General features: G+C 42.4%; 1 protein-coding gene across 1 annotated transcript; it reads right to left on the bottom strand.

Moving 5' to 3' along the window:
- Positions 1-71: 71 nt before the first annotated feature.
- LOC132379886 (spermatogenesis-associated protein 2-like) lies at positions 72-25812 on the bottom strand. Its single transcript, XM_059948224.1, has 4 exons — positions 24767-25812; positions 7646-7788; positions 2099-2453; positions 72-1057 (listed from the first exon to the last, which is right to left on the bottom strand). The coding sequence occupies exons 3-4, from the start codon at positions 2396-2398 to the stop codon at positions 569-571; spliced, it is 789 nt and encodes a 262-aa protein (XP_059804207.1). The 5' UTR covers positions 2399-2453; positions 7646-7788; positions 24767-25812; the 3' UTR covers positions 72-568.
- Between the last annotated feature and the right edge of the window lie 2140 nt (positions 25813-27952).

Raw genomic sequence — 27952 nt, 5'->3', positions numbered from 1 at the left:
GTAAAACAACACACCCCAGAACCCTGTCATTCTCTGTGTAATTCCCGCCCTGGCCCCTACCTTTTGAAGTTCTTTACCCACTCTCTCTTCCGAGATACCTGAAATATGTTTCTGACCAAGGTCGTTAGTCCTAAAATCTGCCTTTTTATGAGTTAGCATCATTTTTTGTTCAATGAGGCTCTGATGAAACATCATAGTGTTTTACTATGTTAAAAGAAAATACAAGCTGTTGTTTTTGTTGATTGCACAGATTGTGTTTAGTACTTTCAACTAGCAACTGCCTGTTCGGAATGTTAGTGTGAAGGAGCAAAACTCATGCTCACAATCATAAGGGAGAGTGCTGGCATTCTGCAAGTAACACACTGTGCAAATGGCTAAGCCACATCATAGACAAACTAAGCAAAGCAAGAGGTGATCAACAAGTTTGGCAGTTACAAGGCTAGAAGTTGATCGTCAACTCATGATCATTGTCAAGCTGATATGCTGGGAGATTATCTTTTGCTTTCAGTAGCAAATCATTCCAGTCATCTGCTGATTCTGCTCCCAACTCTGTACTCGTTTTCCCAATTTAAATCAGACTGTCACATGAGACAGCATTGCAAGCCGAATTCAGTTCATTAGGGAGGAAAGATATCGTAGTCTTTCCTTCTTCATTTTCTCTGTTTAGTAAATATGTTAAAAGGGATGTGTGTGGCCAATGCTTCTCTAAAATGTATCCCTCTCTTACACTCAGTTTTCCCAAATTAACTCTGCAATTATGTTTTAAAATGAGAAGCTCCTTTTGTCCCTCTCCCAGGAGACACAAGCAGCCCATTCCATCTTCAGAAGGACCTTGCTTTCGTCCATTGCCCAGCATGTCTGCTAAACGTCTGCATTCCAGCTGGGCAAGGAAGAACTCAAATGCAAGCTTCTTCAAATGTTGCATTTGCTGGGGATCCTTGTAGCAGTATGTCTCTGCTTCTTGCTCCTGGCAAAAGCCGATGGTTGCCAACAACTTTAGAACATCTAGTCTGCACATCGCTGTCCAAACATAGTGCACAAAGGCAGGTGTGAAGGTCTGGAAAAGAGAGACAAGTACTTAATTCCAACAATTCACAGTGAATTTTGTACAATATCTCAAATAGAGCATAAGACATTGGAGAAAATTAGGCCATTCAACCCATTGAGACTGCTCTGCCATTCTTTCATGGCTGATCCTGGATCCCACTCAACCCCATACACTTTATAGAACATAGAACATCACAGCACAGTACAGGAAATTTGGACCCCAATGTTGTACCAGCCTTCTAGCCTACTCTAAGATCAATCTAACACTTCCTTCCTACATAGCAATCAATTTTTCTTTCATCTATGAGGATAGCGAAGAGTTTCATAAATGTCTCTAATGTGTCTGCCTCTACCACCATCCCTGGCAGGGTGTTCCATGCACCAACCACTCTCTGTAAGAAACTTATCTCAGACAATCCACCCTCCCAAGTACTTTGCTCCAGTCACTTTAAAGTTATGCCCCCACAGATTAGCCCTTTCCACAGTGAAGAAAAAGCCTATGGTTCTCCACATGATCTATGCCTCTTATCATCTTGTACACCTCTGTCAAGTAAGCTCTCATCCTCCTTTGCTGTAAAGAGAAAACCCTAGCTCACTCAATATAATCTCAAAAACTTGCATTCTAATCCTGGCAATATTCTGGTAAATCTCCTCTGCACCCCCCCCCCCCCCATGTCTTTTCTATAATGAAGCAACCAGAACTGAACACAATGTTCAAAGTGCGGTCTAACTAGGATTTTACAGAGCTGCAGCAATAACTTGTGGTACTTGAGCTAATTTGTCCAACTAATGAAGGCCAACACACCATATGCCAACTCAACAACCCTATCAACTTGTATGGCAAATGCAATTCTGCATTCTATTATTGTTATTTCTTGTACTACCTCGATCTAGTGATCTAATGAAATGATCTGTAAGAATGGCATGTAAAACAATTTTTTTTTACTGTACCTCAGCACATGTGACAATAATAAACCAACTTTCCTGCACCAACCCAATATCCCTTGATTGCCTTAATGACAAATATCCCACTCTGAAAGGCAAAACTCACTTTAATCCTTTTAAATTCTTTTCTCCATGGGTATATCAGAAGATTGATGCAAAGACTCTCGAAGACTTCAAAAGCTTTTTGAAGCAAATCAAAACTGGATGAATTTTCTCTACTAAATGCATTACTAATAACCTGGTAGAAATGTATGTTAAATCGCTGAGTGGGATCTTGACCTTTCAGCAGCTCGGTGCCAAGAACACACATTGTTGTTTCCTCAAGTGTGGCCTCACTGCCAGCATTTGATTTCAATTCCTGGAAATGTATGTATCTTTGACATAGACTTCCTTTTTGAGTTTCCATATATTATCCAGAGGTATTCAGAGACTGTCGATGCTGTTAATAGGCTCTTGTCCACCTGGAAATAAGTAGAAAAGATACAGTAATTATGGAAATCCAAAGTAAAACTCAAGTCAAATGGTAACCTAGTATTTCAATGCTCAAAATAATAAAACTAGAAGCTTCTCATCGTTATTCATCCAATTCCACTCCTTGCCTGTAAATTGGTGAATGGTTTATTTTGGTCACATGTACCAAGGTACAATGAAAATCGTCTATTGCATACTGTTCATACCAACCAATTCAATACACTGTACATCAGAGTAGTACAAGGAAAAACACTAGAATACAGAACAGTGTGTTACAGTTACAGGGAAAGTGCAATGTAGCTAGACAATAGAGTATAAGGTCTTAATGAGGTAGATCGTGAGATCAAGAGTCTATCTTATACTACAGAATGATTCAATAATCTTACAACAGCAAAGTTTATCAGAGAGTGAGGGACATAAAAAGAAACTTTTTTCCAGAGTTGAAATGCCTCACAATAGGAGACATGCATTTAAAATTAGAGCAAATAAGTTCAAAGGAGATGCATGGGCAAGTTTTTACACAGAATATGATGGATGCCTGAAATGCACTGCTAGGGGTTGTAACGGAAATAAATATGATAGAAGTATTTAAGTGGCTCTTATATTGGCACATAAACATGCAGAGAAAGGAAGGATATGTTTTTGTGAAGGTAGAAAGGACTCACTAAGTAGGCTTTTAATTACTTCAATTAATTTGGCACAATATTGAGGGCCAAAGGAACTGTTCCTGTGCTGTACTGACCTATGTTGTAAAAGGCACTTGTACAGGTCCTTGGATAAGAAAGAAGTGAAGAGAAATGGGCGTAAGGCAGGCAAATGGGTTTAGTGTAGATAGAGACCATGGAGGAGATGGGTCAAATGACCCATTTCTCTGTTGTATAGCTCTAGAGCTTGGCTGTATGATGTTGTGTCAAAAACAAGAAGATGGAGATATAAAATAATTCAGAAAAGGATTACTGGGCAGATGAGGAGGGATTTTTTTAGTGAGAAGGTGATGTAAATCCAAACCTCATAGACTCTGCTTTCAGAGAACCAGATACTTGTACTCCTAGGCCCATCTAGCACACTCAGATACCTAATTTGCTACATGTTCCAAAGTGTGGAGTGCTGCCACAAGAAAGTAGCATCCATTATCAAAGACCTGCACCATCCAGGCCATGCCTTTTCTCACGCTGGCATCAGGTAAGAGGTACAGAGGCCTTAGGTCTCATACTGCAGTTTGAGAGAGAGGAGCATAAATCACAAATGTATCAGTATCACAATGGAATAAAGGGAACTGCAGAGGCATGAGAGAGGAGCTTGCCCAGGTGGACTGGAGGAGGATACAGGCAGGAATGACAGCAGAGCAGAGATGGCTGAAGATTCTGGGAATAGTTCAGAAGGCGCAGGATAGATATGTCCCTCAGAAGAAGAAATTCTCAAATGGCAGGTGTAGGCAACCGTGGTTGACAAAGGAAGTTAAGGACTGCATAAAAGCCAAGGAAAGGGCATATAAGGTAGCAAAGGTGAGTGGGAAGTTGGATGATTAGGAAGCTTTCAAAATCCAACAAAAGGCAACTAAAAAAGCTAAATGAAGGAAAAAGATGAAATATGAGGGCAAGCTAGTTAATAACATAAAGAAGGATACCAAAAGATTTTTCAGTTATATAAAGAGTAAAAGGGAGGTGAGAGTTGATACTGGACCACTGAAAAATGATGCTGCTAAGGTAGTAATGGGGAAACAAAAGAATGGCAGATGAACTTAATGAGTACCTTGCATCAGTCTTCACTCTGGAAGACACTAGCAGTTTGTCAGAGGTCTGTGAGTGTAAAGGAGCAGGAGTGTCATGCTATTAATAAGTAATAAGTGCTAGGCAGACTCAACAGTCTTAAGGTGGATAAGTCACCTGAGCCAGATGGACTGCATCCCAGAGTCCTGAGAGAGGTTGCTGAAGAGATAATGGGTGTGTTGATTCAAGAATCACTTGATTCTGGCATGGTCCCCGAGGACTGGAAGTTTTCAAATGTCCCTTCACTCTTTAAGAAGGGAGGAAGGCAAAAGAAAGGAAATTATACGCTAATTAGCCTAACCTCAGTGATGAGAAATATTGGAGTCTCTTATTAAGGATGAAGTTTCAAGGTACTTGGAGCCTATTGATAAAATAAGTCAAAGTCAGCATGGTTTCTGTCAATGGAAATCTTTCCTGACAAATCTGTTAGAGTTCTTTGAGGAAGTAACAAGCAGAGTGGACAAATATGTCACTTACTTGGACTTTCAGAAGGCATTTGATAAGGTGACACACATCAGGCTGCCTAACAAGATAAAATCCTAAGATACTGGCATGAATAGAGGAATGGCTGACAGGCAGGAGGCAGCGAGTGGAGTAAAGGGGGCCTTTTTGGTTGGCTGCCAGTGACCAGTGGTGTTCCTCAGGGATCAGTATTGGGATCACTATTTTTCACATTGTTTGTTAATGACTTGGATAATGGAATTGATGACTTTGTGGCAAAGTTTGTGGATGATACAATGATAGTGTAGTGGGGTACCACAAGGCTCAGTGCTGGGACCCCAGTTGTTTACAATATATATTAATGATTTAGATGAGGGAATTAAATGCAGCATCTCCAAGTTTGCGGAAGACACAAAGCTGGGCGGCGGTGTTAGCTGTGAGGAGGATGCTAAAAGGATGCAGGGTGACTTGGATAGGTTAGGTGAGTGGGCAAATTCATGGCAGATGCAATTTAATGTGGATAAATGTGAGGTTATCCACTTTGGATGCAAGAACAGGAAAACAGATTATTATCGGAATGGTGGCCGATTAGGAAAAGGGGAGATGCAACGAGACCTGGGTGTCATTGTACATCAGTCATTGAAGGTGGGCATGCAGGTACAGCAGGCGGTGAAAAAGGCAAATGGTATGTTGGCATTCATAGCAAAAGGATTTGAGTACAGGAGCAGGGAGGTTCTACTGCAGTTGTACAAGGCCTTGGTGAGACCACACCTAGAATATTGTGTGCAGTTTTGGTCCCCTAATCTGAGGAAAGACACTCTTGCCATAGAGGGAGTACAAAGAAGGTTCACCAGATTGATTCCTGGGATGGCAGGACTTTCATATGAAGAAAGACTGGATCGACTAGGCTTATACTCACTGGAATTTAGAAGATTGAGGGGGGATCTTATTGAAACGTATAAAATTCTAAAGGGATTGGACAGACTAGATGCAGGAAGATTGTTTCTGATGTTGGGGAAGTCCAGAATGAGGGTTCACAGTTTAAGGATAAAGGGGAAGCCTTTTAGGACCGAGATGAGGAAAAACTTCTTCACACAGAGAGTGATGAATCTGTGGAATTCTCTGCCACAGGAAACAGTTGAGGCCAGTTCATTGGCTATATTTAAGAGGATATAGCCTTTGCGGCTAAAGGGATTGGGGGTATGGAGAGAAAGCAGGTACAAAGTTCTGAGTTGGATGATCAGCCATGATCATACTGAATGGCGGTGCAGGCTCGAAGGGCCGAATGGCCAAGTCCTGCACCTATTTTCTATGTTTCTATAGATGGAGGGGTTGGTAGTGCTGAGGAAGCAACGCAATTGCAGCAGGACTTAGACAAATTGGAAGAATGAGCTAAAAAGTGGCAGATGGAATACAGTGTTGGAAAATGAACAATAATGCATTTTGGTAAAAGGAATAATAGTGCAGACTATTATCTAAATGGGGAGAAAGTTCAAATATCAGAAGCGCAGAGGGACTTAGGAGTCCTTGTGCAAGACTCCCAGCAGGTTAATTTATAGGTTGAGTCTGTGGTATAGAAGGCAAATGCAATGTTGGCATTTAGTTCAAGCAGATTAGAATATAAAAGCAAGGAGATTATGCTGAAGCTTTATAAAAGACTGGTCAGGCCACACCTGGAGTATTGTCAGCTGTTTTGGGCCCTATATCTCAGAAAGGATATGTTGTCATTGGAGACAGTCCAGAGGAGGTTCACAAGGATGATTCTGGGAATGAAGGGGTTAATGTATGTGGCGTGTTTAGCAGCTTTGGGCCTGTACTCACTGGAATTTAGAAGAATGCATGGGGATCTCATTGAAACCCACCGAATGTTGAAAGGACTAGATAGGGTGGATGTGGAGAGGATGTTTCCTATGGTGAGGATATCCAGAACTAGAGGGCACAGCCTCAAAATCAAGGGTTTAGAACAGAGGTAAGGAGGATGTTTTGTTTAGCCAGAGAGTAGTGAATCTGTGGAATGCTCTGCCAGAGACCAAGTCCGTGGGCATACTTAGGGTGGCAGTTGATAGCTTCCTGATCAGTCAGGACATCAAAGGATACGGCAAGAAGGCAGGTACATGGGGTTGAGTGGGATCTGTGATCAACTATGATGGAATGATGGAGCAGACTCAATGGGCTGAATGGCCTAATTCAGCTCCTATGTCTTATGGTCCCACACAACCAGGGTCAGATATAATTATGACTCTCCAAGCATCAGCCTCCTGAACCAACATGGATAACTTCAATCACCACTGCTCTGAACTGATTCGATGATGTACAGACTCTCAAGAACTCATTTACAACCATGTTGTCATGCAAATTTCTATTTGCAGTTTGTATTTTTTCACATCGTTTGTTTGTCAGTCTTTGTTTATGTATAGATTTTCATAAAACTCTTGTATTTCTTTTTATTGTAAATGTCTGCCAGGAAATAATTCTCAAGGTAGTTACGATAACATGTAGCTACTCTGATAATCAATTTACTTTGAACTTGTGGCAGTAGCACTGGTTGGTTGGTATTGCGTCCCGAACCCATCTTAAAGACCCCTCTGCTACTCACAACACGCAAATATTTCTTGCATAAGGCGTGTTTACAATAAATCATAAGACTCTCTCAGCCGACAAATCTAAAGTATTTTTTGCTCAGTTTTAGTTTCTGTTTCTTATCATTTAAGATTTTCAGAGAATTGACTTCACTGCAAACAGACGGAGACAGGGAGATTCCGTCCAACACCGGGAATGGATCCGGCGGGTGTTTAGGCGCTCCCTACGTTGGCTATTCCCCGTCGAGAGATCGAACTGTAGGGTATCCTTCCACCGGACATCTCAATCAATAGAATAGTTCAAATGCACCCGTCAAACGGTGAAATATAGCGGCGGCAGATGTGGGGGAGGGGGGAGCAAAGACGAAGCGATTTAAAAGCCTGATTACTCACGGAATACCAGTGCTGATTCCGGCCGTTAGGATGAATGCGTTAGAGAACGCCAACATCGTCCCTGGAGAGCCGGGCATTGGGATCAAGCAGATAGCTCAGCAAACTGGGTAATTCCCCGGGGATTGAGAATCCGACATCGGTTTCTGGGAGGGATTGGAATTAGGGATAAATGTCCAGTAAATGTGGGAAATTAGATCAAGTGTAATATCCCCAACCCCCTGAAGAAATACACTTGGAGAATGGATTTGGGATTAGACTATAAAACATAGGAGTCGATTTGAACCATTCCATTATAGCCAGTTTATCCCTTCCTGTCTTCTCCCAGCAACCTTTCAGGTCCTGACTAATCAAGTACCTATCAACCTTTGCTTTAAATATCCTCAATGACTTCGCCTCCATGGCCATCAGTGCCAATGAATTCCATAGATTCGCTACCCTCTGGCTAAAGAAATTCCTCCTCATCTCTGTTCTAAATGGGTGTCCCTCTACTTCTAGTCTGTGCCCTCTGGTCCAAGATTCGGCCACGATAGGAAACATTCACTCCACCACCACTCTATCAAGATCTTTCTATATTCAATAGATTTCAATAAGATTCCCCCCCCCCCACCACCACCATACCATTCTTCTAAACTCCAGTGAGTACAGGCCCAGAGCCTTAAAACGTTCCTATATGTTAACCCTTTCATTTTCAGAATCATTTTCATGAATCTCCTCCGGACCTACACCAATAACAGCACATTTTTTCTTAGATAGGGGCACACAACTGTTCCCAACACGCCAAGTGTGGTCTGACCAATTTATAAAGTCTCAACATTACATCCTTGCTCTTGTATTTTAGCCCTCCCAAAATGAATGCTAATATTACCATCACCTTCCTCACCACTGACTCAACCTGCAAGTTAACCTTTAGGGACTTCTGCACAAGGACTCCCAAGTTCCTTTGTATGTCTGACTTTTAAATTTTCCCCCCATGTAGAAAGTAATCTATGCCTTTATTCCTTCTACCAAAGTACATTACTATACACTTCCCTACACTATATTTCATCTGCTACTTCTTTGCCCATTTCCCCAATCTGTCTAAGTCTTTCTGCAGACTCTCTGCTTCCTGAACACTACCTGCCCCTCCACTGTGCTTCATATTGTCTGCAAACTTGGCCACAAAGCCATCAATTATGCCATCGAAATCATAGACATATAGTGTGAAAAGAAGCTGTCCAAATACCAACCCCTGTGGAATACTACTAGTCACTGGCAGCCAACCAGAAAAGGTCCCCTTTATTCCCATTCTTTGCCTCCTGACTTCAGTCAGTCAGCCAATCTTCTATCCATGCTGGTACCATTCCTGTAATTTCATGGGCTCTTATCTTGTTAAGCAGTCGTGCGAAACCTTGTCAAAGTCCTCTGAACAGCATCCACTTTGTCTGGCCTGCCTGTTATTTCTTTAAGAAATTTTCAGGCAAGATTTCCCCTTAACAAAACTATGCTGACTTTGGCCTACTTTATTATGTGTCTATAAGTACCCTGAAACCTTATCCTTAATAATTGACTCCAGATCACTTTGGATACTGTCGGGGAGATAACATAACAGGAAAGTCACAGTGGTTGGGTCTTTGGCACTGAGTCTGCCTCTGTCACTCAGAAGAGAAGGGAGGAGAAAAGGCATGCTGTGGTGATAGAGGATTTGTTAATTAGGGGAACAAACAGGAGGTTCTGTGGGTGAGAACAAGATTCTCGGACAGTATGTTGCCTCCCAGGTGCCAGGGTCCTGGATATCTTGGATTGAGTCCTCAGCGTTCTCAAATAGGAGCATCAACAGCCAGAAGTTGTGGTCCATGTAGATATCAATAACATGGACAGGACAAGTTACAAGGTTCTGCACAGGGATTTCAGTGAGTTAGGTGCTAAGTTGAAAGGGTAGGATCTCTAGGGTTGTGATCTCAGGATTGCTACCCATGCCATGTGCTAGTGAGGCCAGAACTAGGAAGATTATACAATTTAATATGTGGCTAAGTTGGTGTAGGAGGCGGCGCAGAAGATTTTGGGATCTTTGGACTCTCTTCGAGGGTAGGTGGGACGTGTATGGAAGGGACAGTTTGAATCTGACTGAACTGGAGGGGAACTAATATTCCAGTGAGCAGGTTTGTTAATGCTGCACAGTGGGGTTTAAACTAGAGTTGCAGAAGGATGGGAACCAGAGTGCCAGGACAGTTACTGGAGAGGCTGTGGAGGCAGATGTCGGTAAGAGTTCAGACAAATTTAGAAATCTAAAGGTTAAGCATGATGCAGCTAGTATCCTGAGCAGCCTATATTTCAATGCAAGAAGTATCATAGGAAAGGAAGATAATAATACTGAAGATGAGGTAGCTAGTTTACAAACAGAGGCAATCTGTAGTGAGGAGAGGCTGTTGATAGGGCAAAATTGCAGTCAACAGGATGAGTTGCAATGTAAAAGATGGACAAAATTGAAAAGAGTGAATACAGGACTGAAGGTGTTATATTTGAATACACACAGTATATGAAATAAGGGAGAAGAACTTGCAGCACTGTTGCAAAGTGGCAGGAATTATGTTGTAGGAATCACTGAATCATGGACGAAAGAAGATTATGGCTGGGAGCTTAATATCCAAGGATACACATTACATCAAAAGGACAGACAGGAAGGCAGAGGGTGCAGTTTTGCGCTGCAGGTAAAAAACGAAATCAAATCATTAGAAAGAGGTGACAGGGTCAGAAGTTGATGTATCATTGTGGGACAGAGCTAAGGAAATGCTGATGGGAGTTGTATACAGACCACCACCCAAACAGTAGTAGGAATGTAATCTACAAATTACAATGTGAGATAGAAAATGTATGGCAAAAGGGCAATGTTAAAATAGACATGGAGGACTTCAATATGCAAGTAAATTGGGAAAATCCGGTTGGTGCTGAATTCCTGGAATGGGATTTTCGAGAGTGCTTAGCTTTTAGAGCAGCTTATAGGGCTCACTAGGGAATCAACTATTCTAGATTGGGAGATGTGCAAGGAACCAGAATTGATGAGAGAGCTGAAGGTAAATGAACCCTTGGGGCAAGTGATCATAATATGATCAAATTCACCCTTAAATTTGAGATGGGAAAGCTAAAGTCAGGTGTAACGGTATAACAGTGGAGTAAATGGAATTATAGAGGCATGAGAGAGGAGTTGGCCAGAATTGATTGGAAAAGAACACTGGCAGGGATGATGGCAAAGCAGCAATGGCCGAAATTTCTGGAAGCAATTCAAAAGGCACAGGATATATATATATCCCCAAGAGGAAGAAGTATTCTAAAGGAAAGATGACACAACCATGGGCTAACAAGAGAAGTCAAAAGCCTCATAAAAGCCAAAGAGAAGGTATATATTAAGCAAAAATTAGTGGGAAGTTAGAGGATTGGGAAACTTTTAAAAAGGCAACTAAAAAGTCATTAAGATAAAGATGGAATATGAAAGTAAGCTAGCCAATAATATTAAAGAGGATACCAAAGATTTCTTCAGATATATTAAGTGTAAAAGAGAGGTGAGAGGAGATATCAGAATGCTGGAGAGGCAGTAATAAGGGACAAAGAAATGGCGGACGAACTTAATTATTATTTTGTACCAGTCTTCACTGTGAAAGATACCAGCAGTATGGTGAAAGTTCCAGGTACCGGGGTCATGAAGTGTGTGAAGTTGCCGTACTGTATAGAAGGTTCTTGTGAAACTGAAAAGTCTGAAGGTAGGTAAGTCACCAACCAGATGCTCTACACCCCAGGGTTCTGAAAGAGGTTGCTGAAGAAATTATGGAGGCATTAGTAGTGATCTTTCAAGAATCAATAGATTCTGGAATGGTTCTGGAGAATGGTAAATTGCAAATGTCTCACTGCTCTTTAAGAAGGGAGAGAGGCAGAAGAAAGGAAACTATAGGCCAGTTAGTCTGACCTCGGTGGTTGGGAGGGTGTAACTAGTAGAGTGGAATGGGGAGAGCAAGTGGATGTGGTATATTTGGATTTTCAAAAGGCTTTTGACAAGGTCCCACACAGGAGATTAGTGTGCAAACTTAAAGCACATGGTATTGGGGGTATGGTATTGATATGGATAGAGAATTGATTGGCAGACAGGAAGCAAAGAGTGGGCATAAAGGGGACCTTTTCAGAATGGCAGGCTTGTGGGGTTCCACAAGGCTCAGTGCTGGGACCCCAGTTGTTTACAATATACATTAATGATCTAGACAAGGGAATTAAATGCAACATCTCCATGTTTGCGGATGACACGAAGCTGGGCGGTGGTGTTAGCTGTGAGGAGGATGCTAAGAGGATGCAAGGTGACTTGGATAGGTTAGGTGAGTGGGCAAGTTCATGGCAGATGCAATTTAATGTGGATAAATGTGAGGTTATCCACTTTGGTTGTAAGAACAGGAAAACAGATTATTATCTGCATGTTGGCCGATTAGGAAAAGGTGAGGTGCAACAAGACCTGGGTGTCATTGTACACCAGTCATTGAAGGTGGGCATGCAGGTACAGCAGGCGGTGAAAAAGGTAAATAGTATGTTGGCATTCATAGCAAAAGGATTTGAGTACAGGAGCAGGGAGGTTCTACTGCAGTTGTATAAGGCCTTGGTGAGACCACACCTGGAGTACTGTGTGCAATTTTGGTCCCCTAATCTGAGGAAAGACATTCTTGCCATAGAGGGAGTACAAAGAAGGTTCACTAGATTGATTCCTGGGATGGCAGGACTTTCATATGCAGAAAGACTGGATTGACTAGGCTTATACTCACTGGAATTTAGAAGATTGAGGGGGGATCTTATTGAAACATATAAAATTCTAAAGGGATTGGACAAGCTAGATGCAGGAAGATTGTTTCCGATGTTGGGGAAGTCCAGAATGAGGGGTCACAGTTTAAGGATAAAGGGGAAGCCTTTTAGGACCGAGATGAGGAAAAACTTCTTCACACAGTGAGTGGTGAATCTGTGGAATTCTCTGCCACAGGAAACAGTTGAGGCCAGTTCATTGGCTATATTTAAGAGGCAGTTAGATATGGCCCTTGTGGGTAAAGGGATCAGGGGGTATGGAGAGAAAGCAGGTACAGGGTTCTGAGTTGGATGATCAGACATGATCATACTGAATGGCGGTGCAGGTTCGAAGGGCTGAATGGCCTACTCCTGCACCTATTTTCTATGTTTCTATGTTAAAATCTGTTATTAAGGATGAAGTCTCAGGGTACTTGGAGGCTCATGGTAAAATAGGCTGCAGTCAGCATGGTTTCCTCAAGGGAAAATCTTGCCTGACAAATCTGTTGGAATTCTTTGAAGGAATAACAAGCAGGATAGACATAGGGGAATTGGTTGATGTGTATTTGGATTTTTAGAAGGCCTTTAACAAGGTGCCACACATGAGGCTGCTTAACAAGCTACGAGCCCATGGCATTACAGGAAAGATTCTAACATGATAAGCAGTGGCTGATTGACAGGAGGCAAAGAGTGGGAATAAACAGAGCCCTTTCTGGTTAGCTGCCAGTGACTAGTGGCGTTCCACAAGGGTCTGTGTTGGGACCGGTTATTTCTATGTTATATATCAATGATTTGGATGATGTGGTTGAAGGCTTTTTTGCAGTTTGCAGATGAAATTAAAATAGGTGGGAGGGACTGGTAGTTTTGGTAATATAGTGAGGCTACAGAAGGACTTAGACAGATTAGGAGAATGGGCAAAGGAGTGGCAGATGGAATTTAGTGTTGGGAAGTGTATGGTCATGCACTTTGGGAGTAGAAATGAAAGGGTTGACTATTTTCTAAATTGAGAGAAAAATACAAAATCTGAGGCACAAAGGGATTTGGAAATCCTTGTACAAGATTCCCTAAAGATTAATTTGCAGGTTGAGTCTGTGGTGGAGAACACGAATGCAATGTTAGTATTCGTTTCCAGAACACTAGAATATGAAAGCAAGGATGTAATGTTGAAACTTTATAAAGCACTGGTGAGGCAGTATTATGAGCAGTTTTGGGCCCTTTATTTTAGAAAGGATGTGCCGAAACTGGAGATGATTCAAAGAAGATTCTCGAAAATAATTCCACGTTGGAATGGCTTGTCATATGCGGAGTGTTTGATGGCTCTGGGCCTTTAATCACTCAAATTCAGAAGAATAAGGGGGGGACCTCATTGAAACATATTGAGCAGCGAAAGGCCTTGATAGAGTGAAAAAGATGTTTCCCATGATGAGAGAGTCTAAGACCAGAGGAAACAGCCTCAGAATAGAGGGGTGTCCTTTTAGAACGGAGAGAAAAGAAATTCCTTTAACCAGAGAGTGGTGGATCTGTGGAAGAGTAACACAGAGGCTGAGTCTTTATATATATTTAAGGCAGAGATTGAGTAGTTAATTCTTGATTAGTCTGAGCATGAAGGGATACAGGAAGAAGGCAGGAGATTGGGGCTGAGAGGAAAATTGGATCAGCCATGATGAAATAACAGAACAGACTTGATGGGCCAAATGGCCTAATTCTGCTCCTATATCTTATGATCTTATGGTCTTATTACACAATACCCAATCCAGAATTGCTTTTTCCCTAGTGGGTTCAACCACATCTAAAAACCTATCTTGTAGGCATTCTACAAATTCCCTCTCATGGGATCCAGCACCAACCTGATTTTCCCAATATACTTGCATATCGAAATTCCTCATTACTGTCAATACTTTGCTCTTATTATGTCATTTCCATCTTCCATTGTAATTTCTATCCAACATCCTGGCTACTGTTTGAAGGATTGAATTTAACTCTCATCAGGGTCTTTTTAGACTTGAAGTTTCTTAACTCTACCCACAAGGATTCTACATCTTCTGATTCTATGTCACCTCGTTCTACAGATATAACTTTTTAACCAACAGAGCCACCCTACCCCTTCTGCCTACCTACCTGTCCTATTGATACAATATGTATTCTTGGATGTTAATCTCCCAACTATGAACTTCTTTCAGCCACGACTCACTGTGCACACATGTCATTCCTGTCAACCTCTTACTGCGCTTTAAATGTAATGAATTATGTGGGCCTGTGCAAAGCACCAGAGAGCATTGAGCTCTGAGGTTTTCAGACCACCTGATTTGGTTGAGAGTCATTAATCATTTGGAGTTCCTTGTGTTTTTCTTGAACAACTTGCTCTTAGGAGCTTTCTGATTAAGCTTGTTTAGTTTATTTTGATAGGTTTGGGGATTCCATGTTACTTGTATTATTTAAGTGGATGCCTGATTAGTGCTAATCCCAGGGTCCTAGGTTTGAGAATGTTTTTTTATTGCAGTGTCACTTGATCAAGCCACCGATGTCTGTTTGGAATTACCGTGAATAAACTCTCATCACTGTCTCTGGATCAGAGACTGCCTTTCCTCTGCACTTGGGTTCTGATATTGCCAGCGCATGTCATGACAAGATCATCTACCCTATTCTGTATACTGCGTATATTCAAATATAATGCCTTCAGTCCTGTATTTGTCACCATTGTTGATTTTGCCCCCATGTTACACTTCAAATCATCCCACTGATTACAACTTTGCCCTGTCATCTGTCTGTCCTTTCTCACCATCTCACGACACACTGCATTGACTTGTACACTAACTGCCCCATCCTTAGCCCTGTCACTCCAGTTCCCATACTCCTGCCAAACTGGTTTAAACCCTCCCCAACAGCTCTTACAAATTTGCCTACAAGGATATTGGACACCCTTGGGTTCAGGTGTAACCCTACCCTTTTTATACAGACCATGCGGTACCTTCCCCAGAAGAGATCCAATAATCCAGACATCTGAAGCCTGGATGATCCAGACATCACTGCCCACTTCCTCAGCCACTCATTCACCTGTACAATCTTCCTACTCATGCCCTGACTATGCTGTTTTCACCTTAAGTGCACCATGACCTCTGGTTGCTCACCCTCCCTTTTGAGAATCTTCTGCAGCCGCTCTGAGACATCCTGGACCCTAGCACCTGGGAGGCAACATACCATTCTGCCATCTTTTTCATGGCCACAGAACCTGTTGTCCATCTCCCTCACTATCGAGTCTCCTACCTCTGTCACTCTGCCTGACTTTACCCTGTCCCCACTGAGCCTCAGACCCAGCCACAGTGCCACTAGCCTGACTGCTGCTGCTGTGCTCTGATAGGTCATCCCCACCTGCAGTATCCAAATGGACATACCTATTACTGAGCGGAACGGCCACAGAGGAACCCTGCACTAACTGCTTACTTCCCTGATTTCTCCTGGTGATCACACACCTACCATCTGAAGCCTGCGCTCTGGGTGTGATAACCTCAGTAAAAGGCAAATCACTGATTTTTTTCAGCCTTCTGTATAGTTCTAAGTATATCCAAATCCAGCTCCAGCACTAATTCCTTGACCTTGACAGTTAGGAGCTGCAGTTGGATGTACTTCTTGCAGATGTAGTCATCAAGGAGACTGTCAGATACCCTGAAATCCCACATCTCACAGGAGAAGCATTCCATTGCATGAACAACCATCCTGCCTACACTTAATAAGCTTAAGTTATAGTCTGCACCTGGATTTGTCAAAGCTTGTTGAGCCAAAGCCTGACCCACTTCAACAACGACTGCTCCCACAATGCCGATTCACTTGCGTTGTACTTCTTTCTCTTGGCCCTTGCTAAGTTACTAATAATCCAAGCAATCTTCTGTTCTGCAGAGAAGTCCTAACAGGCCCTGATTGCCTTTTAAACCTGGCATGTAAATTCTACAAGACAATTTCTCCAACCTACCTGTGATCTCCCATTCTGCAGGTAAGTCCCAATAAGCCCCAGTCTCTTTTTAAACCTGGCGCTTAAAGTCCACAATGAACTGTCTCCAACTCACTCCACAATCTCCTGCTTTACAGGGGTCCATTCCTGGAGGATTTAGGGAATTGGAGTAGAGGATGACTCTGGCGGAGTCTGCATAGCTGGTACTAGGGATCAGAAATTGGATGATGTTCATATCCTAAAAATGAGAATGTAGGGAATGGGAACATGGGTGAAATGGGTTTGTGATTGTGTTGATCTCTAAGAGAATCTGAGTAACAGTGTGGATTCCCAAAAGAGACCAGAGTTTTGGATGATGGATCACTTCCTTAAAGAAAAAGGTAATGGCATCAGGAATAGATCTCTGAGTGAGGCATGTTTGGGATTGGGTGGATCACCAAGGGAATTTGGGGTTTGCAATGACTAGAAAATCCCTAAAACTAACTGTATAGTGTGAAAAATTAGAAAACAATAGCACTTTGTGTTTTGAGCACATTTTCTAAACTTTTGGTGAACCAGAGTTGACAAGGAATCAATTGAAACCATAGCATTATATGTGTAAGCAGTTGATTGACATAGTAGAAATTAATTCTGTGATATTTCAGACAGAAATGAATAAAAAAAACTAACATATTAGTTTGTCCCAAGTAATTATGCAGTGCAGAGGATTAGCATGGGTCAGGTTTTGTTGTTTTCAACTTTTAAAGGGGTTTCATATTTTTGCTTGCCCTCATCAATCAGCATTTTTGCCGATTTCTTGCTATTCTTTTAAACATAGCTGTTTAGTTCATCACAGAGGTTGCTTGAGAAATTGTTGTGTTTCATGTTTCACTGAGACATGACTTACTCAGAGTACTCCAGTTACGGTGATCAGACCTGAAGGCTTCTCAGCACACAGGATAGACCGAAGTGCTGACTCATAAAGGCAAAAGTAGGGGGTGTGTGTTTCACGATAAACTCTCTGTGGTTCTCCGATGTTCTGGTTTTGTTGTAGTTTGGTTCACATGACTTTGAACACTGAACAATAAAATGTCAAACACTCTATTTACCAAGGGAGATCTCCTCTGTGATCTGGACTGTAGTTTACATACCACCATCTGCCAACTGTAATCAGGCACTTGAAATACAGCATGCTGCCATCACCAAACAAGAAACAGCCTACCCTTAAGCATTTCAAATCATAGTCGGGGATTTCAACCGGGCTTCTGTAAACAAATTCCTGTCCAACTACCAACAGCATATAACCTGTAGCACCAGAGGTCCCAACATGCCTGATCACTGCTCACTAAGATAAGGCATGCCTACCATTCCATGCCCAGACTGCACTTTGGGAAATCTGATCAGCTGGCTATCCTTCTCCTACCTGCATACAGGCAGAAGCTAAAGAGCAAGGCTCAAGAAAATAGGAATTCAAAGAGGTAGTCACAAGAGGCACAGGAGCAGCAACAGGATTGCTTGGAGTCGGTTTGAGCCATGTTCAAGGACTTATCTATGGATCTGAACGGACTTCATAAAAACAGGCTTAGACAAGTATGTCCCCATAACATAGAGTCTTCCCAAACTGAAGCCCTGGATGAACCATGAAATCCACAATTTGCTGAGGGCCAGATCAAAGGCATTCTAGTCTAGTGACCAAGAAATTTACTAGAGGTCCAGGTACAATCTCTGGAAAGCCATCTCACAATTTGACTAACAGCACAACAGGCCCACAGTAGATGCCATCTCAATGACTTTTCAGCAAACTCTGGACCATCTGCACAGCAAAGCTGCATACACCAGGATGCTCCTTATTGCCTACAGCTCAGCATTCAATTACATTATCCCCTCAAAACTAATCGACAAGCTTCAAGATGTTGGCTTCAAAACCTCCTTGTGCAATTAAGTGCTGGATTTCCTCACTTGTAGACCCCAGTCAGTTCAGATTGGTGGCAACCTGGATGAGGAAGTGGTGGGGTGGATTAGTAAGTTTGCTGATGACACAAAGGTTGGAGATGTTGTAGATAGTGTGGAGGGCTGTCAGAGCTTACAGCAGGACATTGAAAGGATGCGAAATTGAGCTGAGAAGTGGCAGTTGGAGTTCAACCCAGATAAGTGTGAAGTGGTTCATTTTGGTAGGTCAAATATGATGGCAGAATATAGTATTACTGGTAAGACTCTTGGCAGTGTGGAGGATCAGAGGGATCTTGGGGTCCGAGTCTATAGGACTCTCAAAGCAGCTTCACAGGTTGACTCTGTGGTTAAGAAGGCGTATGGTGTATTGGCCTTCATCAATTGTGGAATTGAATTTAGGAGCCGAGTGGTAATGCTGCAGCTATACAGGACCCTGGTCAGACCACACTTGGAGTACTGTGCTCAGTTCTGGTTGCCTCACTACAGGAAGGATGTGGGAGCCATAGAAAGGGTGCAGAGGAGATTTACAAGGATGTTGCCTGGATTGGGGAGCATATCCTTACGAAAATAGGTTGAGTAAACTCGGCCTTTTCTCCTTGGAGTGACGGAGGATGAGAGGTGACCTGATAGAGGATAAGATGATGAGAGGCATTGATTGTGTGGATAGTCAGAGGCTTTATCCCAGGGATGAAATGGTTACTGCAAGAGGACACAGATTTAAGGTGCTGGGGAGTAGGTACAGAGGAGATGTCGGGGGTAAGTATTTTACTCAGAGAGTGGTGAGTGCATGGAATGGGCTGCCGGCAACAGTGATGGAGGCAAATACGATAGGGTCTTTTAAGAGACTTTTAGATAGGTACATGGAGCTTAGTAAAACAGAGGGCTATGGGTAAGCCTAATAATTCCTAAGGTAGGGACATGTTCGGCACAACTTTGAGGGCCAAAGGGCCTGTATTGTGCTATAGGTTTTCTATGTTTTCTATGTTAACATCTCCTCCAGAACTTCCATCAGCACAGGTCCACCACAAAGCTGTATGCTTAGACCCTGCTCTACTCACTTTACACTTTTGACTGTGTGGCTAAGCACAGCTCCAATGCCATATTTAAGTTTGCTGATGACACCACTTTCATAGGCTGAATCTAAGGTAGTGAAAATCAAGCATTTAGGAGAGAGTTTGAAATTCTGGCTGAGTGCTGCCACACAGCAACCTCTTACTCAATTTCAGCAAGACCAAGGAGCTGGTTATTGACTTCAGGAGGAGAAAATCAGAGATCCATGAGCCAGTCTTCATCGACGGATCAGAGGTGAAGAGGATCAGTAATTATAAATTCCTCAGTGTTATAATTTCAGAGGTATGTCCTGGGAACAGCACATAAGTGCGATAATGAAGAAGCACAGTGTGCCACTATTTTGTAGAGTTTGCAGGATTTGGTATGACATTTTAACTTTGACTAACTTCAATACATATATGGTGAAGAGTATATTAACTAGCTGCATCACAGACTGGAATGGAAACAACAATGCCCTTGAATGGAAAATCCTGCAAGAAGTAGTGGATATGGCCCAGACCATCATGGGTAAGGCCCTCCCCTCCATTGAGTACATCTAAACAAAGTGTTGCCACAGGAAAGCAGCATCCATCATCAGGGATCCCCATCATGCAGGTCATGCTCCCTTCTCACTGCTGCTCTAAAAAGGTACAAGGGCCTCAGGTTCATACCACCAGGTTCAGGAACAGTTATTGCCCCTCAACTATCAGGATCTTGAACCAGAGGGGATAACTTCACTTGCCCCAACACTGTTTCCACAACCTGTGGATTCACTTTCAAGGACTCTTCATCTCATGTTCTTGATAATTATTACCTTTTTATCATTATTACTATATCTCTTTTATCTTTCTTTTTGTATTTGCACAGTTTTTTGTCTTTTGCACACTGGTTGTATGCTCTATAGGTGTAATCTTACATTGATTCTATTATGGTTATTGTATTCACAGTGATTTCTCTCAAAAATACATATATGATAATAAATTTACTTTGAACTTTGAACTTTGCTCAGTTACCTGCAGAGGGAGTTTCCAGACTTGCAATGTTTACTGTTTTCACGTGATCACATGGAAAGTCAGAAAGTGTAATAATCAAAAGAATATCAGAATCAGACTGATTGATATAACGTGAAACTTGTTTTGCGGCAGCAGTACAGTGCAAAGACTTAAAAAATATAAATTTCAAAACTAAATCAAAAGTACACAACAAAATGAATAATGAGGTTGTGTTTATAGGTTGCTGGTCCATGTAGCAATCTGATGATGGAGGGGATGATGTTCTTGAATCATTGAGTGTAGGCCTTCAGGTATTTCCTCTACAATGACAGGAATGAGAGGAGGACTTGTTCCAGATAGTATGGGTCCTTAGTGATGGATATTGTTTTCCTGAGGCACGTGTCTTGAATATGCCCTCAATGGTGGGGAGGATTGTGTCCATGATAGAGCTGGCTGAGTTTACAACCCTCAGCAGCTTTTTGTGATCCTGTGCAATGGAGCCTCTCTATTCCAGGCTGTGATGCAATCACAAGAGTTTGTGTAGGACTGAGTAAGGCAGCCAAACATCAACTATAAAGTGCAATTAGAGGATAACATCTGTTCCTTTTTTATCTTTTTCTCCATCAAAATAGAAGCACCTTCTATTTTCTTCTATCACAGGAAACTCTTTCATCCAGCATTCTGTTGTCCAGCAAGATCTAACTGTTCTTAGTTAAATTTAAGATTTTAAATAAACTAAGATTGGTACTAATCCGTAGCTAATTAACCTACCAAATAGTGCAAATTAACCTACCCACTATTAACTAAATAGTGCAATATCAGCCAAGAGCATTTCCAATTTACAGAAACTGGGTTGTGACAGTTCTCTAAATCCTTGCATAATCTTGAGAATGTCTGTACCTAAAAAGAACGGTTTTCCTGCTCAGAGAACTATGATCAAGGATTAATTTCTGTGATCCAACACTAATCAGGTCACAAATATGCTGGATTAGTGCAGTCCTTTTGCGAGATACTTACCCATTCACCTAGTCACATATTGGAACTGGTACTGGCTTGTTATTGTCACGTGTACCGCGGTACACTGAAAAGGTTGTCTTGCAGCTGTCTGAACTCATCAGGTCATTACACAGTGTGACAAGGTAAAGCAATAGCAGAGTGCAGAATAATGTGTTACAGTGACAGACAAAGTGCAGTGCAGGCAGACAATAAGGTGTGAGTCCATACTGTGGTAGACTGTGAGTTAAAAATCTATTTTATCATATGAGGGAATCATTCATCTGTCTTATAACAGTGGGGCAGAAGCTGTGTTTGAATCCAGCGTATGTCCTTTCAGGATATTGAACCCAGGGAAGATAATATCTTGCCACACCAGTAAGATCAATCAAATCCTTGTCTCTAACTAAGTCATTAGTATATTTTAGCTTGCCTGACCTGATCAGGACATTCAACTTTTATCCTGATCTTTAATGATTTTTTTCTCTTGGAAGAGTACAAGTGCAAGAAACACTGAATGCTGAGAAATATTGAGGGCTGCCTAAAGAGGAAAACAGAAGCATACATGACGGAGAATTAAGCCATTTGATCCATCAAGCTTGCCCCGCCATTCAATCATGGTTGAGTTTTGTTTTTATCAACCTCCCAACCACCGTTATCCTGCCTTCTCCCTGTAAGCCTTAAACCCCACCCCCACTCTTACTAATGCTCTCTGCCTTAAGTACACCTGATGACTTGACCTTCACAGCTGTCTGTGGAACAAATTTCACAGCTCACCGTCCTTTGGCTGAAGCAATTCCTCCTCACCTTGGTGTTAAAGGGATGTCCCTTTATTCTGAGGTTTTTCATTGCTATTCACAAAAGAAACAGGCTTTGTAGTTGGAGGAAAAAGGAAGATGAAATTCCAGTGCATGCCTCCATAATAAAGAGGAGGGGCTTTATATCTCGGTGATGTTAAAGGTGGAAAATCCCCTGGCAGGACCAATTTGGGTTGGTGCTGGTAGATGAGACTAACACAGAAAAGCAACCACTGACCAGCCTGGGCAAGTTGGGCCGAATAGCCTGTTCCCATGAAATTCTATGAATCAATGAGCCAAGCACCAAACCATCAGGATTTGCAAACGCTCTGATACAATATTGTTGGAGTTGCATTGTAAAATGAAAGCTCCCTCTGGGAATCTGTCCATGATGCTTACTGATAGGTTTGGCAGCTTCCTGCAGGTATTATTAGAGACTCACTGTGGAATTTCCCAACCACTCTGGTTGACGTCATTGTTCTAAGATCTTGGCACTTGTGGCACTTTTGTCAATGTCAAATAGAGCAGGCGTCAGCTGTTTACCCAGTGGTTTTTCTGAGTGTTTCTGTGAACCAGGTTGGTGTAGCTGGGGACCTGTGGTGTCAATCACTCACACAAACCATTAACCAGCTAACAAAGTGTGTTGGTGGGAATAATAAGAAAATTTAAAGATCTAGGTCAGCTTCTCACTTGTAAATATTGTTTATTTAGAAGTGTTGGAACATTCCCAAGGGAATTTCCAATAGATTGTTGATAATGTGCAATTCAACACCTACGTTCTTGGGGATGTTAACAGGGTGAGTGTTTGAGAAGCACACAAGATGTTGGAGGCACTCAGCAGGTGTGGCAGCACTATGGAGGGGGCTGAGACCATTCATCAGGACTGGAAAAGGAGAGGGAAGCCAGAATAAGAAGGTTAGAGGAGGGAAAGAAGTACAAGCTGACAGATGATAGGTGAGATCAGGTGATGGGAAGGTGAGTAGAGGGGGGGGGGATGATGTGAGAAACTTGGAGGGAGTAGTTGGAAGAGGTAAAGGGCCGAAAATGAAAAAGACATTATTCTTGGAAGAACGGATTGCAGGAGGGGAACCAGAGAGATGTGATGGGCAGGTGAGAAGAGAAGGGGTGCGATGGCGACCAGAATGGGGAATGGAAAAAGATACAAGAAGGGAGGGAGAGTAATTACCGGAAGTTAGAAAAATGGATGTTCATGCTGTCGGGTTGGAGACTATCCAGGGGGAATATGAGGTGCTTCTCCCCCAACCTGAGTTTGGCCTCATCATGGCAGTGGAAGAAGCCATGGACAGACATGTCGGAATGGGAATGGGAAGTGGAAATGAAATGGGTGGCCACCATGAGCGCCTGCCTTCTGCAGCGGACAGAGCAAAAGGTGCTCAAAATGCGGGCCCACAATCTACGCCAGGTCTCACTGACATGTAGGAGGTTTGGCAGCATTGGATACGATAGATGACCCTGACAGACTCACAGATGAAGTGTCACGTCAAAGTTCAAAGTTCATTTATTATCAAGATACGTATGCAATATCCAACCCTGAGATTTGTCTTCCCACAGACAGCCATGAAACAAAGAAACACCGCAGAACCTGTTCAAAGAAAACATCAAACACCCATCACACACAAAAAAGAACAAATCACAGAAATGGTAAAAAACGAGCAAATAACACAGAATATTAAACATCGAACCATAGACTTCTTGAAACAGTCTAGGAATGTTCAGTTAAGATTAGTTCAGTTCAAATTAGCACTGTGTCATTCATTGATTGCAGTATGCCCCTATCAACATTGTGCAAAATAGAAATAAAAAAGAAGGGGAGGGGAGAGTAATTACCACAAGTTAGAGAAATCGATGTTGACATCATCAGGTTGGAGGCTATCCGGAGGGAATATGAGGTGCTGCTCTCCCAACCTGAAAGGATCCCTGAGTAGTGGCAAGGGAGGAGGTGCAGGGGCAGGTGTAGCACTTGGCACACTTGTACGGAGAAGTGGTGGGCGGAGATCAGTGGGAGGGACAAGTGGAGAAAGAAGTTACAAAGAGAGTGACCCCTGCAGAAAGTGGTGGAGGAGTGGGGAAAATTAAGGGAAGGAAAAGATATGCCTGGTAGTGAGACCCTGTTGTCGATAATGGAAAATGATGTATTGGATGGGGATCACATTTTCTCACAACTAATGTCCTGCCCACCATCTCCTTCTGTTTCCCTTTATTCCATGGTCCTCGGTCCTCTCCGATCAGAGTTCTTCTTCTTCAGACCTTCACCTCTTCCACCTTTCCACCTGAGAGGGCACAGTTTTAAGGTGCTTGGAAGTAGGTACAGGGGAGATGTCAGGGTAAGTTTTTTACACAGAGAGTGGTGAGTTCATGGAATGGACTGCCAGCAACGGTGGTGGAGGTGGATATGATAGGGTCTTTAAAGAGACGCTGGGATAGGTACATGAAGCTTAGAAAAATAGAGGGCTATGGGTAACCCTAGGTAATTTCTAAAGTAAGCACATGTTCAGCACAGCATTGTGGGCTGAAGGACCTGTATTGCGGTGTAGGTTTTCTATGTTTCTATCACCTAGTTTCTCACACCATTCCTTTTCAAACCCCCTCCCACCGACCTACTCACCTTACCCATCACCTGCCAGCTTATGTTTCTCCACCTTCCCCTTTATTCTGATTTCTGTCCTCTTCCATACCAGCAGGGAGGATATGCTCAGTGGTCGAATCCCATTGGAGAAGTTGTTACCCAGGGTTGCATTATCCAGAAGCAGAACTTGGGCATGGCCAGGGTGTACTGAAAGGATCGTTTCTGTGCTGGATAATTTCATGACTTCATCAGCTTTGATCAGAGTCCCAGAAAAGCAGCTGCTCTGACCAGACCAACCCTGTTATAATCCAGTTTGTTCATTATTGTCCTATGTACCAAGATGCAGTGAAAATCTTCCATACAGATCATGCCATACATAAGTACACTGAGACAGCAAGAAAAACAGAATGCAGTTTTGCAGTGCAACAATAGTGTTTCACCTGTGGAGTAAAGGAGCAGTTCACATAGACAGATAAAGTACATGGGCACGAGGAGATTAGTTGAGAGATCACAAGTTCACTTTTTAACTACGAGAGGTCCATTCAACAGCAGTATAGAAACTGAGTTTGTGCTTTCAAGTCTTTCTATCTTCTGCCTGATGGCAGAAAGTGTAGAAAGAGTCCATAGTGGGGAAATTGGTTTCAGTGATGGACTGTGCTGTGGTCACAGTTTGGACAGAGCAGTTGCCATAACAAGGTGTGTTGTATCCAGATTTCTTATTCCGGTTTAAACATTTGAATTTTCTTTAAAAAAAATATGCCAGAAAGGTAAGTAACCCACAGAGATCTCCAGCAGTTGTTTTCTCCCAGAGAAACTGTGTCTGGTTCTCATGCTGTGCGATCAAGGTGAAGCTCCCAGCTTGGAAAACCCATCCTTGCTTGTGGTGATGTCTGCAGTCAAGGGGAACATTTGGCTAAGTGGTGTAATATAACAACTTCTCACTCAATACCATTAATAACAAGGAACTGATTGTGTACTTCAGGAGAGGGAATCCAGAGGTCCATGATCCAGTAATCATTGGAGAATCAGAAGTGGAGAGGGTCAGTAACTTTAAACTCCTGGGTGTTACTATCTCAGAGGCCCTATCTTATGATCTCATCTTATGAATATAATTGCAAAGAAAGCACGACAACACCTCTACTTCCTCAGGAGTCTGTGGAGATCCAACATGTCATCAAACCATTGGCAAATTTTTATAGATATATGGTAGAAAATGTGGTGACTGGCTTCATTTTACCCTTGTATGGAAATGCCAATGCCTTTGAGTGGAAAACCCTACAAAAGGTAATGGCTCAGTATATCAGGGGGTAAAACCCTCCCAAACATCGAGCACATCTACATGAAACGTTGTTGTAGAAAAGCAGCGTTCATCATCGAAGATCCTCACCACCCAGGCCATGCTATTTTCTCGCTGCTGCCATCAGGTAGAAGGTACAAATGTCTTAGGACTCGCAGCACCAGGTTCAAGAACAGTTATTACTCCTCAACCATCAGGCTCTTGAACAAAAGGGAATATCTTCACTCGTTCTGTTTCTGATGTTCTCACAACTGATGGCCTCACTTTAAAGATTATTTATTTTGTTATTTCATGCTCATTACTTATTGCTATTTATTTATATTTGCATGCACAGTTTGTTGTTCATTAATCCTGCTTACAGTTACCGTTCTTTAGATTTGCTAAGTAGAAAAAGAATCTCAGGGTTGTATGTGGAGACATGTATGTAATCTGATAATAAACTGAACTTTGACTCTGACTGCCGGCACAGGCACAGTCAGGTTGAGGGACAGGGTGCATTCCGTCTTCACAGTGGCTGAATGGGGAACCGAGGTGGATCTTTCTCAACAGAGGGATGCTTGGAACCTGGGACATGCTGCCTGATAAGCTGGAGGAAGATAAAGGGTCTCACAGCATTTTAAAAAATGGTTTTAATTGCTTCCAATTTTAAACTCAGCAGAGCTGAGAGAGGAAAAATTCTCGTAAATATGTGGACAATGTAACGGTCTATAGTTCCTATCCCGAGAAGATAAGAGATTGCAGTCCCAATGCAGGGTTTTGGCCTGAAAATTGAAAGATTCCTTTTCTTCTACAGATGCTGCTCAACCCGCTGATTTCCTCCAGCAGATTGTTTGTAGTTCCCATCGCAAATTGTTTTCCAGCCATTGAGTGAAGTTGACAACATCAGCGGCTCTGGAGATTGAATCACAAATCCGTGGCCCCACAGGATTTTCTGTTTCCGCCTTCACAGCATAGAGAACGACAAGCAAGACTTGGGTCATATCACATTGCTCATTGGTTCATTGCTGAGCAATAACAGGATGCGGTTACAAAGAATGGGCCGTGCAGGCTTCTGTAGATTAAGTCACCCCAGGAGTTTTGACAACCACTAGACCTGTAAGCAAATCAAAGGAATATTGTTAGTAATTCTTAAATGCATCGAATTTAGATTGAGGCAGGTGGAATGATTAAAAGAGATGTTATGAAAACAGCTCACAGACAGTTGCCACACTCCTGCATCAACTTGCCATTCATAGAATCATAGAAATTTACATCACATTACAAGCCCTTCGGCCCACAATGCTATGCCGACCATATAACCCATGCTAGGATTTCCCTACCGCGCAGCCCTCTATTTTTGTAAGTTCCATGTACCTATCTAAAAGTCTCTTAAAAGACCCTATTGGAGAGACCACTTGTATTATCAAGGTATAGAAGGCTACAGACTCATTGCCTCATCAGGAGCCTGAAGACCCACACCTCAAGGTCCAACAACAGTTTCTTCCCCAATGCCATTAAGTTCTTAAACCCACATGAAAAACTCGAATTCTACCTTGGGCTCAATTTACATTAATGCTTATTTTTACTTACTTTGTCATGTGATTTATGTAATTTGTTCATATAGGTGTATGCTGCTGCTGCATAAAGCTAATTTTCATGTCATTTATACCCTGCCTATCTATGGCTGTGTCAATAAACGTGAAGAATAATCTGCTGGAGAAACTCAGCGGGTCAGGCAGCATTAGCAGAAGGAAATTGGCGGTCCCACTGAATGCTGACCGGCCCGCTCAGATCCTCCAGCTTTTTCATTAAATAAGCACCTAAAATGTTGGAAATAGCAGGTCGGTTATCATCTGGGTGGAGAAATTGTGACTTTTGTATCAAGGCGGAGCCTTCCATCCGATTATATCAGAATTAGATTATAACAGGGCGGTCCGGCCAGAGTAGAT

Source organism: Hypanus sabinus, chromosome 1, assembly GCF_030144855.1.
Source record: "Hypanus sabinus isolate sHypSab1 chromosome 1, sHypSab1.hap1, whole genome shotgun sequence".
In the NCBI taxonomy this organism is placed as follows: Eukaryota; Metazoa; Chordata; class Chondrichthyes; order Myliobatiformes; family Dasyatidae; genus Hypanus; species Hypanus sabinus.
The sequence above is the reverse complement of the archived record's forward strand: the minus strand, read 5'-3'. Positions and strand labels throughout refer to the sequence as shown.